The 15,646-nt window shown below is 50.4% G+C and overlaps 2 protein-coding genes, 1 non-coding gene and 1 pseudogene across 3 annotated transcripts; 2 read left to right on the top strand and 2 right to left on the bottom strand.

Moving 5' to 3' along the window:
* Window positions 1–4,081: 4,081 nt before the first annotated feature.
* On the top strand, window positions 4,082–7,545 carry LOC119329838 (transcription factor PIF3-like). Its single transcript, XM_037602932.1, has 7 exons — window positions 4,082–4,780; window positions 4,881–4,946; window positions 5,074–5,139; window positions 5,620–5,943; window positions 6,030–6,099; window positions 6,208–6,326; window positions 7,138–7,545. Exons 1-6 carry the CDS (start codon window positions 4,430–4,432, stop codon window positions 6,324–6,326), a joined length of 996 nt encoding a protein of 331 aa, XP_037458829.1. The 5' UTR covers window positions 4,082–4,429; the 3' UTR covers window positions 7,138–7,545.
* Window positions 7,546–8,338: 793 nt separating this feature from the next.
* Window positions 8,339–10,012, top strand: LOC119333163 (annotated as a pseudogene).
* Window positions 10,013–10,123: 111 nt separating this feature from the next.
* LOC119329837 (putative receptor protein kinase ZmPK1) lies at window positions 10,124–12,786 on the bottom strand. Its single transcript, XM_037602931.1, has one exon. It carries the CDS (start codon window positions 12,776–12,778, stop codon window positions 10,280–10,282), a length of 2,499 nt encoding a protein of 832 aa, XP_037458828.1. The 5' UTR covers window positions 12,779–12,786; the 3' UTR covers window positions 10,124–10,279.
* An 819-nt stretch (window positions 12,787–13,605) lies between these two features.
* On the bottom strand, window positions 13,606–13,766 carry LOC119334974. The gene has a single exon (XR_005161668.1). It is a non-coding gene; the product is annotated as a U1 spliceosomal RNA (small nuclear RNA).
* Between the last annotated feature and the right edge of the window lie 1,880 nt (window positions 13,767–15,646).

A 15,646-nucleotide genomic window follows, 5' to 3' on the forward strand; every position in this document is an offset into this window, starting at 1 on the left:
GACAGTTTTTCATAGTATAAACATGCTATTAGGTAGCTTCACCACTTGATGAAAAATGACCAGTATCTAAGTGGCATACATGCTGTTTATAATCCTTTGTTGTTTATTAATCTATAAATGTTTGCAGATATGCAAAGGAGCTCATCACTAAACAGGCCCTCTATTGGTGCTATATTCCCCAAGAACAACGCCTCCCGATACCCTTCGCCATCCTCGCCCCTGGTTCACCTCCTCTGCCACCGACTCGTCAACTGATCAGCAGGAGCAGCAACAGCCTGAGAGTCACAGATAGAGGTTGCACTGAGTTCTGTTCTCTGTTGTCACAGGTCTGCATTTAGAACATGCACAGTTTTTCTTTTTTTTGCTGAGGTAGTAAACTTGGCTATGAGCTATGAGTCTAATAGAAGATCCTTGTAACTTGAACTGTAAAAACATGATTCCTAATTTATGCCTATCAGGTGCCATTTAGAGTATATGACTTGGTACTTTTGATTTAGTTTCATTAATGATCTGGATGATAAATTGGATAAGTTTGTGGTACTTTTTGATATGCTAAATGTAAGATCATAATTGCATGCTAGTTGGTTATTGTTCTTCATCTAGGGTAATTATATTTTTACGCATTCCAGGAACCAACCTAAACCAGACTTTAAGGACAAGTTTAAGATCTAGGTTGGGAAGTGAAGAAGGTATCAAGCTGCAGCCATCAATAATTGAGCAAGTGCCACTTGCAGCTTCTGGTGAGATTCTTGATCATAAGACTTGATATTTTTTATATCATTGTGTGGTATCTTCTGATTTTAGTTTGAATACCTTGTAATTTGATTCTATCATTGCATGGTAATATTAGACTATATTTCGAATATTCGAGTGTTGCTCTGGTTTGTAATTATTGATTTGTGTTGGCTTGCGATAATTAGGCAAGGGTTCAAATTTAGTACAAGCAACTCGTGATGGACAAGTGTTGCCAAAGTTCCTTCCCTTTGAGAGGAAGTACGTCTCCGTTGGAGCAGTGTGGAGGCACAATGCTCCCCAAGTATTTTCCTCACGCCCTCACACAATGCGAGATGCCGTGATTCCACTATTGGTGCCCTTGGAGGCGACGACCGAACCTTTACAAACTAGGTTGGGGCAATCTCCACAACTCAATTGGAGGCTCCCAATGACACCACGAAGCTTCACCACAATGGACTATGGCTTTGCGGTGACCTCAACCGTCTAGGATGCTCAAACACCCAAGAGTAACAAGATCTGCAAGGGATTAGTAGGGGGAATCAAATATCTCTTGGTGGAAGTGTATATCGAGGCCTTCTCAACCACTCCGAGCAAATCAACAAGTTTGGTCGGCTAGGGAGTGAGATCGGGCGAAAATGGAGCTTAGAGTAATAATGGAGCTTGGGGGTGGAAGAGGTGAGTCAATGGGGAAGAAGAGGACCCCTTATATAGTGTGGGAAAAGGATCCAACTGTTACCCACCAACCAGCCCGCGGCCAGCGGTACTACCGCGCCTGGCCAGCGGTACTACCGCAAGGCTGCACGGTACTACTGCTTGCCACCAAGCGGTACTACCGCATGGCTGTGCGGTACTACCGTACCGACCCACGGTACTGCCGCAACCCCAGTGACAGAAAAGAAAAACAGACATGCAGGAGCTGGGGGCGGTACTTCCGCATGTGCGGTACTACCGCGCCCCCCATGCGGTACTACCGCAAGGCAAAAACCCCCAGCCAAGGGGAAAGGAACTTCCGTGCCTACTTCCGCAAAGAAACGGAAGTAGCAAAAACCCGACACAGTAGTACTGCCGAGGGGCGATACTACTACCTGACTGCATAGCGCGGTACTACCGCTCGACGAAAATAGTACTACCGCAGTAGGTGCGGATGTAAAAAATTACATCCGCCCCTACTACCGCAAAGGGGCGGCACTAGCCTGGTGGGCAGCGGTAGTGCGGCTCCAGGGGAGCGGTACTACCGCGCCACCGCGCGGTACTACCGCGGATGCCTACGGTACTACCGTTTTCCTGGGAGCAGTACTACCACGACCAACCACAGCAGCCAGACAAGGGAGGCAAGAAAACGGAGGAAGCTCCAAGGAAAAAGGAGGGGACAAGAAGGAGACGTGTACGTGATGATTCCACCCAAACCTTTCCAACCGGACCCCCTCTTAATAGTACGGCTTTCCTACGACTCAAATCCACCAAAAAGAAACGTAGAAAAGACGCCGTCTTCATCAGTCTTCGAGGGGCACCCAATCGTCTTGTGCCTAGCAATGAAATGTCTGGAATACTCAAGGCACACGATTAGTCCGCAAATGCGCTGTCATCAATCACCAAAACACTTAGGGATAAATATGTCCTTACACATGTGTTCTTTCTTGAGGGTTATTTCTGGCCAGGTCTACCCCTCTTCGTGGAAATTTGAAGCAACCATCGTCACCAACTCTGGTGCATCAAGGGGGACATTTCATCCAAGTCAGCTTCCCCACCACCATCAACATCACTGCAACCCCCTCCATCTCCATCCTATCTATGTACAATTTGGTATGAATCAAGTACCATTATCACTTAATGTTGTTAAATGTTGTTATAGTAGTTGATCGTTGTGTGCTTTATTGGTGAAAAATTTGTACATTCAAACTGTCATATTTATCATTAAACCTTATGTTCACTCATGATCCACAATATAGGGGATCCATCATAGCCTTTTCGATAGGTAAGAGTGTCGAACCCAACGCGGAGTAGTAGGAATTGACAAGTAGTTTTTAGCAAGGTTTCACTGTAAACACTATAAAAACAATTTGATAGGTTGTTTGATAGCAAAATAACTTATAACAAGATAAATAGTAACAAAAGTAAAAGAGTGCAGCAAGTAGCTCAATTCTTATTTATGCTAAGGATAAGCCAGTGGTGTTTCTTATAATAGCTAAAGCGCTCTTGAGGATACACAAGAATTTCGCCAAATGTGCTTCCCCATGATTCATTAAGTTACCGTTCATGAATTCAATAAGTGTTGTGTGGGTGGACCGAAGCTAAGGTACTGTCCTTGTTTGAACAATTACCTACTTATGATTATACTCTTCATGCAAGCATCCGCAAAATACAAAGAGAGATAATTAAGATATATCTAAACGTAATATTAAACATTAGAATCCAAACACAACCCCTCACTGAATAATTCATAAACTGGCGCGTATGTTTCTATCACTCCTGCAACGCATCATTTGTAAACTAATTCCATAATGTCTTATCCTAGGCCCAATGATGCTGAAGTGTTGTGTAGTCCTCATTCACATAACACCATTAGAGAAAGGACAACACAATATATTATCAAAGCATTAAACGGTATTGAACTTCACATGATTACTAACAACAAGATTTCTTCCATGACCCCAGGAAATGATGGATCTACTCACAGGACCATAATTAGTGGATATAAATATACGATGAACAATCTGAACATAACACAACGATCAACCAAGGTGGCTATGTCTCTTGGCCGTGTGGGCGCCAAGAGCTATAGCGGAGGCGCGCTTGCCTTTGTGTCATAGATGTGAGAAAATCTTTGGCCATGTTTGGATACTCTAACTCAGTTAGAGGATAAAGTTAGATTCTAACCTTGAACTAACCCTAGACTAACTCTAACCAAAGAGTTGTTTGGATGATAGGGTTAGATTGACAATAAATATTCTTTCTCAGCCATTTGACTACTTTGGACCATGTTTGAATGAGAGGGATAACTTTTTTTACTATTTTTTCTAGTGGGCCTTTGTATGAATTTGGTCAACTTATTAAGCAGAGTTGATTTGACTTGGTACAAACGTACTAGAACTTGAATTATTATTTTGATGAAACACAGGGAGTACGTGAGAGGGTGGCCTCACTTGACGCGGACACCACGCCGCACCACAGAGACCCCGGACGCAGAAACCCAGACCCAAGGAAGGAACCGATGAGCTGAGGTCAGGTATCCCAAGCCCACACTCAACCGAAAGCCAGCATAAATGCAACCCCCTCCCTCCCTCCCTCCGCAGCACAGCACAGACTCCCAGAGGCAGAGGCGGCAGGCAGAAGAGGAAAACCAAACAGTCCATCCGGCCCGCTAGCTGACACGCCACCCCCGCACGGCCGCGGGTACCCGAGCCGAGGCGAGGAGAAAAAAGTTGGTTTGCGCCAAAAAACAAACGGCGCCCGAAGCGGGCAAGCAGCGGGCGGGCGCAAGCAAGCGCGAGGCAGGCCACCAGTCCACCACCCGCGCCGCGGCAGCGCAGCAGCAGCGCGGCATGGGCGCAACACTAAAAAGAAGCGACGCCTCCTCCTCCCCCCCTCTCTCTCCTCCTCCTCCCCCGCTCCCCACTCCTCTCTCCTCCCGCTCCGTGGCGAGCTGCCGCGGGGTCCCGGCGTGATCTGGCGGTGGAAGGTGGCGGGGCGGGACATGGAGGAGCGGCGGGACGAGGGGTTTGGAGGGGGCGGGGCGGTGCGGGAGCTGGTGCTGATGCAGCAGGAGCGGCGGCGCCGGCGGGAGGAGGAGGAGGAGGAGGTGCGGCGCCAGATGTTCGGGGGAGGCGCCGCGTTCCACGCTGCGGCGGCCGCGGCCGCGCTGGGCCAGCAGCACCAGCACCAGCAGGCGGAGTACGGCGAGCTCGGGGGCGGCGCGTTCTACGAGAGCGAGGCGGGCGGGTCGTCGGAGCCCGAGCCGCACGGGGCGTCCGACCGCCCGCGCGGGGGCGGGGGGTCCGGCAGCAAGCGCACCCGCGCCGCCGAGGTGCACAACCTCTCCGAGAAGGTGCTGCCCCTGAGTTTCGCTCTGCTTTTTCCGCTCTTCTCGCCCTCTGCGTTTACCGGCCGCTCATTGCTTGTTTGCTTGCTTGATTGACCGGGCGCAGCGGCGGAGGAGCAGGATCAACGAGAAGATGAAGGCGCTGCAGAGCCTGATACCCAATTCCAACAAGGTCGGCACTCGGCAGCACAGCAAAACCAACCGTCCCCCTTTACTTTCCTTTCCTTGTCCCTGAATTTCGGGGCTGCGGAATTACTGTTCCGGAATCTGAATGCGTGTGTTCATGGGGTGGGTTGCAGACTGACAAGGCGTCGATGCTTGACGAGGCCATTGAGTATCTGAAGCAACTGCAGCTCCAAGTACAGGTCAGTAAATGCATCTCTGGATGGCTGGTTGATGTCTGAGTAGAGGCTAACTTGCTAGTAGTGCATTTATTTTAACTGATGGTCCAAACTGCAAACATTGACGTAGGGGCAAGTGCCTTACTGTGGGTGTTGTCCTTACTGATTCTTTATCCAATCGATAGTGGACTAGGGCTGGGGAAAAATTTCACACAGCACAGCAGTGAGTGACTACTTTCTGCTCTATCGAGTGTTGTTAGCCACATCTTATACAACTGTTGATCTCCTTTGATTCACATTTGTAATGCCGATCAAAGTGTTGATATGTTAGGGCTAGTTTCCTAGTGCGGATGCACTTCGGCAAATGCCGTGCCAATTGACATTTATGCTAGCTAGCTATATTCAGTTGGTAGGTGCTGATAGTTAAACTGCACTTTTGAAATTTAAATATACAGTTCAAACTCAAGTATTAATGCAGAGTTTTTGCCCTGATCCCCCCTACAGATGCTGTCTATGAGAAACGGCGTTTACTTGAACCCATCGTATCTATCTGGAGCACTTGAGCCTGTGCAAGCATCACAAATGTTTGCAGCACTTGGTGTTAGTGGGAGAAATGTGGCGGCACCAAGCTCTGGGGCAGTAGCGCCACCTGTAAACCAAAGTTCAGGAGCTCATCATTCATTCGATCCGATGAATTCTCCTCAACAAAATCAACCACAGCCTCTTGTGTTACCAAGCTGTCCTAAAACAACCATTCCAGAGCCTCCGTTTCACTTGGAGTCGTCACAGCCCCACCTTCAATCATTTCAGTTGCCTGAATCCTCCGAGGTAACACAGGTCCCTTATTTTCGACAGATATTGTACTGAGGTTTCAGGAAGATTTTTCTCACAACATGCATTCTTATGTTTTGAAGATGATGTTGCGAGGGGATATAATGCTGAAGCATCACCTAACATCAGCTCAGGACAGAGCTGATCCATCAGGTTTGTGACAAATTATTTAACTATCTGTTGTTGCCAGCATTTTCATTTGTACCGCGGACACCACACCTTTTCATATTAATGATGACATGCCCCTTCACCCCCTTGAAGGAAACAAGATGAACTCATTAAGGCAAGAATCATCCATGTTGAACACTCATTTTGATGGATGCTCGCGTAGCAAAGAGCAGTCACATGATATGGTACCAGCAAATACACGGCATGTGTAGGTGAGTTTTTCTTGGCATGGTTGAAGAGCCAATCAGTCAAGCATATAAAAAATAATTATATATGCTGATAAGTTTTTTAAAAGGAGGATAAACATGCTTTAAGTGTGATCACATGCACAACATACCATTGCTTTTAGCCTCTCCTTTTAGACTAAGGCTGCATTTGACATCGTGATAGATTATGATAATACAACTTTTCCAACCAGATTTTGCCTATTCTGTGGTTCGGCTAACGAGGTTGTTCTTGCTTCGTGGCTACTTCCCCTCAGTAGATCGTAAAAACAGAGTTCAGCGCAACATAATTCAGCAACCACAAACTGAGCCTAAGGAGTTGGATTGTGGTCCAACCTGATTGCTAGATTAAAAGAAAATAGTTCGAACTGACGGTCTCGTTTACTGTCATGTTGTCTAGGATGTGCTTAAAACATTGATATCATAATGTGAAAAATTGTCGATACTTCAAGCTTTACCCTGGACTCCCTGTAAATATAAACACTGCGGCCAGTAATGAAACAGGTAAGATGTTTAGACATAAAGTAGTTGACTAAGAAGACTTTGGGGCTAATTCAATGGGTTCAATGACTTCAGTGAAAGCAACCTAGCCTTCAGGCAGGTGAGCTAACCAACCTAGCCCAGTTTATTACTAGCGTCTCTTTAACATCATCAACTGTTTTCCCCATGCTAGTACCTGCTATGATTGCTATGTTTGATCAAAAGAACAATTATCTACCCCGTGCATTCCTATATCTTAACGAAGCATCGACAGATACTAATAACCGTTTGTTTGTCTCTAAACCCTTGTCTTTGACAGCAGCTTAGGAAGTGATCACCAGTGACACCGAAGAAGTCGGCGTGCGAAGGCAGGATGACGTGACGTAGCTCAGCGATCTAGCTACTAACCGGCAAGTCCGACAGTCAAAGCTTTGCCAATCACTGACTGATCTCTCCGTTACCGCTATATAGTTCTACTGTTAATTCTTGAAGCGGCCTGAGCGCTTCATCTTCACTTGGTAGTACTAGTAGCTAGAGAGAAGAACCCTGTAAAATATTGCTCATCTGATGCTCCTTTTTTACAGTCAATTTGAGGGCCTCAGGACTAGCAGGTAACTAGACTAGTCTGCCATAATATGTTCTATGATGATGATTAGCAGCAGCACAGGCAGTAGCCGGTGCTCCTGGCGAATTCAGAATATATATAATCTGCCGGGAACTTTTTGAATTTTGATGCCCAAAATCGTTGCACGGTTACAGAGTGCAAAGCGACAGCAGCATGAGCGATGGACCCGGATCCTTCAGCGAAATTATACGTTTTGTTCTGAGATTCCCCGTTGGAGGACCAGCCTGAACTGAGAGCGACGTACTGTTGTGGTGGCGCGATCATGCCGGGATCGTCCTCGCGAACGTATCCTGGGTGGCGTCCCCGAAGTTGCCCATGACCTCTGCCTGGCGTCACAGTTCGGGGGTGGTGGAGTGGAGTTGTAACTTTCGGTCCATTTCACATGGACCGTCCGCCCCTCTTTTCTTTCTCCTCCTGATAGCCGCCCCTCTTCTTCCTTCTCTCGACGCCGCCCTAACCGTCTAACGTCCCCCCACCCGTGGCCGATGGGCGTTGTCGTGCATCATCAGTGGCGGATCTAGGAACAAAATTGCAAAATAATTTTTTCTATGTAAGTCAATGCTATTTTACGATTGTTTCTTCATATTACAAGGATGCTTATAGCAAATTATACAATGTGTAGTGTAAAATTTCACAAATTTTGAATTGTGGCACCCCCAGTGTTGAGATTCTAGGTCTGCCATTGTGCATCATCTTGCCGCCCAGCCTGTGATGCTTAAGTTACTGGACGGTGATGGAGGCGTGTGGGTGAGTTGGCTAACGCCCACACGTGTGGGCGTTAACATTTCCGTTTTTTTTAACGTTGGGAGTATACATTGCCAGCTGGTTTGTTTGCCGTCTCTATTAGACACGTGAGGACAGGATAGGATTAGAGCACACACTCGCGTCGATCGACATGAGCCTGCCTAGTGGAGCTTTGACAAATCCCTTCCTGTCCCGATTGGCTCCCGTGCCCGGTGGAGCCCTGTAGCAACCTTTCCAACCCTCCAAGTGGTGAGGTGAGAGGACGGGGGAGACCGGAGGGCCACCGGGCGAGCGAATGATGGTGGTATGATCCCATTCCTGCCCCAGCCCCAGCCAGGAGCGTGCACGGAGACGTCCGGACGGCGCCATCGCCGTGCCGCGTCACCGCGATCGCACCCCCTCCATACAAAATCCCTCCACCCATCGACACCGCAACCACCTCCACCACCACCGCCCCGCCATCGCCATGCGCCCCCGCCCATGACGCCGCCCCCGTCGCCCCAGCCCCTCCTCCTCCTCACCCACCAGCTCCTCTCCGCCGTCTCCGTCCTCGTCCTCGACCTCCTCGGCCCCGCCCCCGCCCCCGACGCCGCCCGCAAGCGCAGGCGGGCCGACAGCGACGGCGCTGAGGCCGGCCCCGCGGACCTCGTCGTCGCCGTCGCCCCGCCTCCGGCTCCGGCTCCGCCGTCCCCGCCGCTGCCGCTGCCGCCGACGAGCCCGGACCACTACCCGCTGGCCTTCCGCGTGTCCGCGCCCACCTTCCACTACCTCTCGGGCCTGCTCGACCCGCTGCTCTCCCACCCCTCGCTCCCGTGCCCGACCCTCCTCGCGCTCGCCCTCGCGCGCCTCGCCTCCGGCCTCCCCTACCCGGCGCTCGCCGCGCTCTTCCGCGTCCCGCCCTCCGCGCCGCGGGCCGCCTCCCGCCGCCTCCGCCGCGTCCTCCTCGCCAACTTCCGCTTCTGGCTCGCCTTCCCCTCCGATCCGGCCGGCGCCTCCTCCTCCCCGCTCCCCTCCTGCCGCGGCGCGCTCGCCTGCGCGCGATTCGCCGGCCCGGGCGGGCCCCTCGCCGCGCAGCTCGTCGCCGGCGCCTCCTCCCGCATCCTCTCCCTCGCCGCCGGCTTCCGCGGCGACCGCGCCGACATCGACGTGCTCAGGCTCTCCTCTCTCTACCAGGAGCTGGAGCAGGGGAAGCTACTCAACCCCGCGCAGTACCTGGTCGCGGATGGGAACGGGTACCCGCTCCTGCGCTGGCTCATGGTGCCCTTCGAGGGGCCTGTTGTCCCCGGCTCGCCGGAGGCCCATTTCAACACTGCCCACAAGGCAATGTGCCGCCCGGCGAGGCGCGCCGTCCGGAGCCTGATGGGGTGGGGCGCCATCGCGCGGCTCCACGAGGAGGAGAGCCCTCGCGCCGCCGTGACCTGCATTGGGACGTGCGCGATGCTCCACAACGTGCTGCTGGCGAGGGAGGATTACTCTGCGTTGGCGCCGGAGGAGGGGGAGGAAGAAGCAGAGACTGATTTGGGGGCAATGCAGAGCCGGAGAGATCATGCCGCAGAGGAAGGGTTCAAGGTTGATATGCGGGCAGTGGCGCTGCGGAGCGCATTGGCAGCAACGATGAATGATTGGCGGACGCCGGCCTAGCACCGGTGAACTGCTGATTGTTTAACAGGTCCTGTCATTGTTCATTCTTTTGGATCATATACAGCTTTGTATAGTGGTGAGTATTCTGTTACATTGGGTTCATTAATCTGTTGTCTGCTCAATAAATCAAGTAATAAACTGGCTAGATTGGTCCAACCTGGTACAATTCATGTTAGATTCGATATATTTCTGTTTGCTATCGATCTAGCTCATAAGGATCAAGGATTTCTTCTTCAAATTGCTGGAACTAGATAGATGTGTTGTATAGACTTAAACATCCAAACAGATAGGCAAATGAAATACTCCTACTACATAGTAGTTAGGTATTGATAGAAATCTGTAGAGTTGCTACATATGGCAGGGATAAGGGCAACTCGTCTGTGCAACATCACAGAATATTATTCTTACACACATCAGCTAGATGTAGCAGTAGTAAATACAGTATTGAACATTATTCCACAAGTGAAAGCAGAGTTTCGACCACATGGCTCATGCTCGGTCTTCTGCTCCTCTCTTCTTCCACACATGATACTGCTATCTTAAGCATCATGAGTGCTTCTGAATGGTTGAATTCTCCATCCAGTCTGTAGTCGACGAACTCCAGAATCCACGACTGATCTTCACCTGCAAGTTTCTCTTTAAGAATTTCAGTAGAACATCTAACAGCCATTTCCACTTCCTCCTTGCCCTCAACCATCCAACTGGAAACCCGAATCCCCCTCACTAACTCAAGAAGCACTACTCCATAGCTGTAAACATCGGCCTTGCCAGTGATTGGAAGATTGAGAGCCCATTCTGGTGCAATGTAGCCTCTAGTCCCGTGCACTCTTGACAACATTTGTGCGCTTGATCCTCGTTGCAGTAGCTTCACCAGTCCAAAATCTGCAATCTTGGGCTCAAAGTCTTTGTCTAACAATATGTTCTCTGGCTTGACATCACAATGCACAATCCATTCAAGACACTCATGGTGGAGATAGGCCAGTCCTTTCGCCACCCCAACTGCAATATTGTACCTTTGGCCCCATTGGAGCACAGGAGATAGGCTCTGGTAATCGAACAGAACTGTGGCTAAAGAACCATTCTCAATGAACTCAGAAACCAAGAGCTTGCATGTCTTCTCGACACAAAACCCCCAGATTCTGACCAGATTCATATGATAAATTCTGCCTATGACACTTAACTCGGACCTGAACTCCTGCTCTCCTTGGATCACATCATTTAGCTTCTTCACGGCGACCTTCCTTTCATCATCGAGGACTCCCTTATAAACTGCTCCTGACCCACCACTACCTAGCTCTTCTTGGAAGCAATTTGTTGCCTTCTGTAACTCCCTGTAGCTAAATATTCGGAACTGGCTGGAAATTATCGTGTAACCTTCATCTATAATCTCTGGTCTTCCCTCCCATTTGTGAACGACCCAACACCCGGCGATGATTAATATAACTTCAATGAAAAGCAGTGTTAATGCAGAAGAAAGGAAGTAGCCAAACTTGAACTTGGAAGAGCTGTCCTGGAACATCTGTGATGAACTGTCTGCCTCTTTTTCATGAACTCTGCATGTGTGAGCTAGTGTAGAAGTCAATTCCGGCGAAGACAGCAACCTCCTGGGAAGTTTCAGATAAACGTCGTTGGGAGGATATGCAAAGCTCTGGCCGTTTAAAAGGTAGACCTTTGTATAACATGTGCCTTCTCCCTGACGGTAAGCAAAAGCTTTGCAATCAGCATTGTCCAAGCACATACGTCTGCACTGCAGAATTGACACCTGCTGCACATAGTTCGAATCATATCCATAGAAGTCAGTTTCAGCGAGCTTTTTGAATGAGAAATCCTGGGTGGCCGTGCTGTTTGCCTTGTGTCTTCTTCTGTTGTCCCAGTTGGCTGTCTTGTTTACATTGGGCGCGCACCCTTTGCTCCAGTCGCTTGCATCAACCACCTCGAAACCTTCAAGGCAAGAGCACTCGAGCTTCGGTAGGTATTTGCAGATGCTGTTTTTGCCACACAGCCCATGTATGTCGCAGACTCGGCGGAATGCCATCCAAGAGACCGACCAATCTCCGCTTGTCGCGTCTAGGCTATACAGCCTAGGGTTGCCATCATAATCCAGAGTCAACCTCCTCATAACCTGATCACCAAGATCAGAAGCTTCAAATGTAAAGTTGTCGCTCGCGACAAACTTGCCCGTCTGTTCAAGAACAGCATACCGGCTGCTGTTATAAGTAGTCCTTCCATTTACCCACGGTTGGTTGAAAGGGGCAGGCCAATATATGCTACTGATGTCAGGGCCGTTGTAGATGAGCCTTAGCTCATTGTCGCTGTCAAAGTATAATGTATAGAAACCTGAATAGAGCAAGCCCCTGGCAGATGCAGATACCAGCTTTATGTTCCGAGTCATCGGCTGCGACGGCAGAAGCGTGTCTGTCGGTGAGTCGAAGCTTGTCCAGAGGCTCCGACCGTCTGGATCCACGATGATAAGGTTGCCGCTGTCGAGAAGCTCTGCACGGCTGGCACGAGTCGCGGTCGTGTTGGTGCTCCAGACGGCCGTGCCATCGTAGTCGAGCAGGGCCATGCTCCCGTCCTTTCGGAAGGCGAGCCTGGACCCTCTGCCGTTCACCGGCGCGTCGCGGTTGGCCGTCCACGCGATGGTCTTCGCCGACGAGCCGTTGAACCAGATGGAGAAGACAAAGGCGTTGGTGGCCACCTTGTAGAAGCCGCAGGCGAAGAGGCCGTTGGGCGACGCAAGGATGGTGGTGGCGTTGGCGGCGGCGGCGGTGCCGTCCTCGATGAACACCGATGAATCTCTCTGGAGGTAGCTGGTGCCATGAGTATGGTGATCCTTGGCGAGAGCAACGGGGATCAGCAAGAGAAGGAGTGAGATGGATGTGCTGGAAACGTAGGCAGCTCTGGTGGCCGCCATGGCAACCATCTTGGTTCTGCTTTCTTCTCTTCTCATGCATCCAGTGGTACAGCCATGTGTCTATGTATATATCACATACATGTGTGGCCCGCAGGGCCCGGGTTCACATGGCACCATGAATCCATTGCGAAGCCGCTATAGGTCACGACTCATGAGAGGGTTGGAGAGGGACTGGACTTCAAGCCGTGTAACCGTCCATCATATCCGTCCCAACAAACGCCCGGAAGGGCTGCCCGGTCACTGTCTAGACGAGAAAATGCGACCGGACTAACATTTTCATAACTCAAGATCATGTACATTGCTATACCGTAGGCTACAGGTTAGGCACATTGACTTGACCGGTTGACTGGTACTTACTGTGGTTCAGTCCAGTCCGTGTAGCACGGCAATGCTGACCGCTAAGCTTCAGTTGCTCCTGGCCAACGATAATGTCGTGGTAATGTGTAGTGCTAGCCTTGTAACAGGGGCCGCTTGCAGAGAGAGCACGCAGCTTGGTTGGCAGTGGTCAAGATTTTATCTGACGATAACAGCAACAACTCTAGACGTTCCGTTGCGCTGGACAGCAGGCTCTTGAGATATGGCCGCCGTCCCCGTGTCATGGCGAGGTGGTCGTTCTGGCATGGCCGCTCGACCAAATGGGCGTTCACGGACAAGGCTTGTCTCATGTTAGCTGGACTATAGTGACGGCGATGGAGATATCTGCTTGTTGAGGCACTGGAATGGCTCTTGTAAATTCCATGCTCATGCCGGTGGCAGCTTTACCAAACGCTACGTTCAATTCCTGGTAATCTTGATTCGCTGCGCGAAAATTGCATGTAGGATTCTTGCTAGGCCAGGGACCAAAGTTTAATTTTGCAGAATTGGCAGGGGCCGCGCGAACGCGTACCCCCTCTACCACAAATTATGACGTCCACTCTCCCGCTTGGGGAGATGGTAAGCCAGCGCACCCACCATGTGCAATGTGGGCCACTAGCCTAGGCCACGGGTCTTCCTGATCACCCGTCGACCCCGTCCAGGTAAGTATGGAACAAGGTCGCACCTGCCTCTCCTCTTATAGCCTGCTCTCCTGCTCGATCCTCCTCGGCTGGGCGAGGTGGGACTAAAACAACCGAAGCGCAGCAGCCACGGGCGCAGAACGCGAGTCACGGGAGCGCTGTCTGGTTCATGGGCTTGCGTTCGCTTTATCTGGGCCTCGTGGCAGGACGAGCGTTGGACTTGGGCCCAGAGCGCCGTCGCAGTTTTGCTTCTCCTCGTGGTTTTTCTCTCTCGTATATACATAGCTATATATAGCTAGAGTAAAGAAAAAAGGTGCCCAGTATGCATGATCGAGACTGTCATGGCACGTACTGCGTTGCAAAGAGTAAAATAAAAAAAGACATAAATTGCTTGAAAGAGGTGTCTGGACGCTGGACCAAAAACACACGAAATTTGAGATTATGTGCTATGTAAACGGACAAAGTTAAAAGTCGAATGATCAAGGTTGAACGGAGAACCCAGGAGAGAGAAAGAGAGAATTTGCATTAAAATTCTCAAAAGAAATTTTCAGTAGGTGTAACTCATGCTTGGAATTGCAAGTCTGACCCTCACAACATGTTGCCTTTTGTTGCTGGAACTTTGAATGTCTTGTTCCATCGTAGAGTAGAATGATAATAAGAGTCGACTACCATATTTTTCAGATGGTTATAGATCGAAGGAAGCCTTGAATGTGTTGGATTTTAATTTCTAAGAAAACATAAACAATACATTGGTGCAAATTTCCAAATATAGTCTTACTGCATGAGTGCACACATGGCAACGAACGAAACATAAGCGGACATAATGATCAAATCGTGCCAAGCTTAATTTGAGCACCATGCATCGGACGCGAAAATGTCACATTATGCGGTGCATGAGTGTATGCCTGTGCGAGGCTGAACTCAAAATGTCGAAGAATCATACACATTGCCAAGCTTGGCCTCAAGAAGCGCAAGTTGGTGGCCAATGCAGACCCGTGGCCCCCAACCGTTGGCTCGATTTCCTCTACATCAGTCTCATCATCCCAAATTAGATCATCCGTTTCCTCATCCCGAAGATTTAGACTCTCCAGGAGTTTTGCCTTTTCCTTTGGCTCACGACCGCTCAAAGATCTGCCGCTTCCACCAATTCAGGCAATTGTAGCTATGGCCAAAAATATCGGTCAAAACCCTAGCCCGCGCACTCGTTGTTCCCCGGGAAGACCTGAGGGGGTGTAGGAGGCAGACGGGGAAGGAGAAAGCTTCCCGGTTTGCGGGATCAAATCGTCGACGATGGGAAACTCACGGTGGCGATGTCGCCGGAGGACTGGAGAACCCTAGTCGTAAGACCTAAGGGGAAAACTCCATACACGATGGTTGTCTTCCCTTTATGACCTCTTCAATTGTCATTCCCGGGATGGATTGACTATTCACTACTGAAATCAGGATCTTTGCTGTCAGCCGTCTCTTTGCCGTCTGCTAGCTGATGGCAAAGAAGGTCTTTGCCATCAGCTTACAGAAAACTGACGGCAAAGATAATGTTTGCCGTCAGCCATCTCTTTGCCGTCCGCTAGAAGCTTTGTTGTCAACTAGCGGACGATAAAGAGGGAGGGTGGCCCACTAACAAGAGCCACCTAACGGCCACTTTCTTTGTCGTCCGCTAGCAGACGGCAAAGAAAGTGGCCAAACTAACGTCCGTTAGCTGGCTCTTTGTCGTCTGCTAGCAGACGACAAAGAACCATGCCCTAACTAAAAAGCCAACGCCCGCGCCCCACCCCTTTCTATGTCTCCTCTCTCTCTCCGCCCCGTGCTCAAGCCGCCGCCGCCTCGCGCCATCCCCGGCCCATCGCCGGCCGTCTCGCCCCCGTGCCGTCGCCGCCCCGCGCCACCCCGGCGACCCCCTCCTCCGCCC

The sequence above is a fragment of the Triticum dicoccoides genome, chromosome 7A (genome assembly GCF_002162155.2).
Source record: "Triticum dicoccoides isolate Atlit2015 ecotype Zavitan chromosome 7A, WEW_v2.0, whole genome shotgun sequence".
Classification (NCBI taxonomy): domain Eukaryota; kingdom Viridiplantae; phylum Streptophyta; class Magnoliopsida; order Poales; family Poaceae; genus Triticum; species Triticum dicoccoides.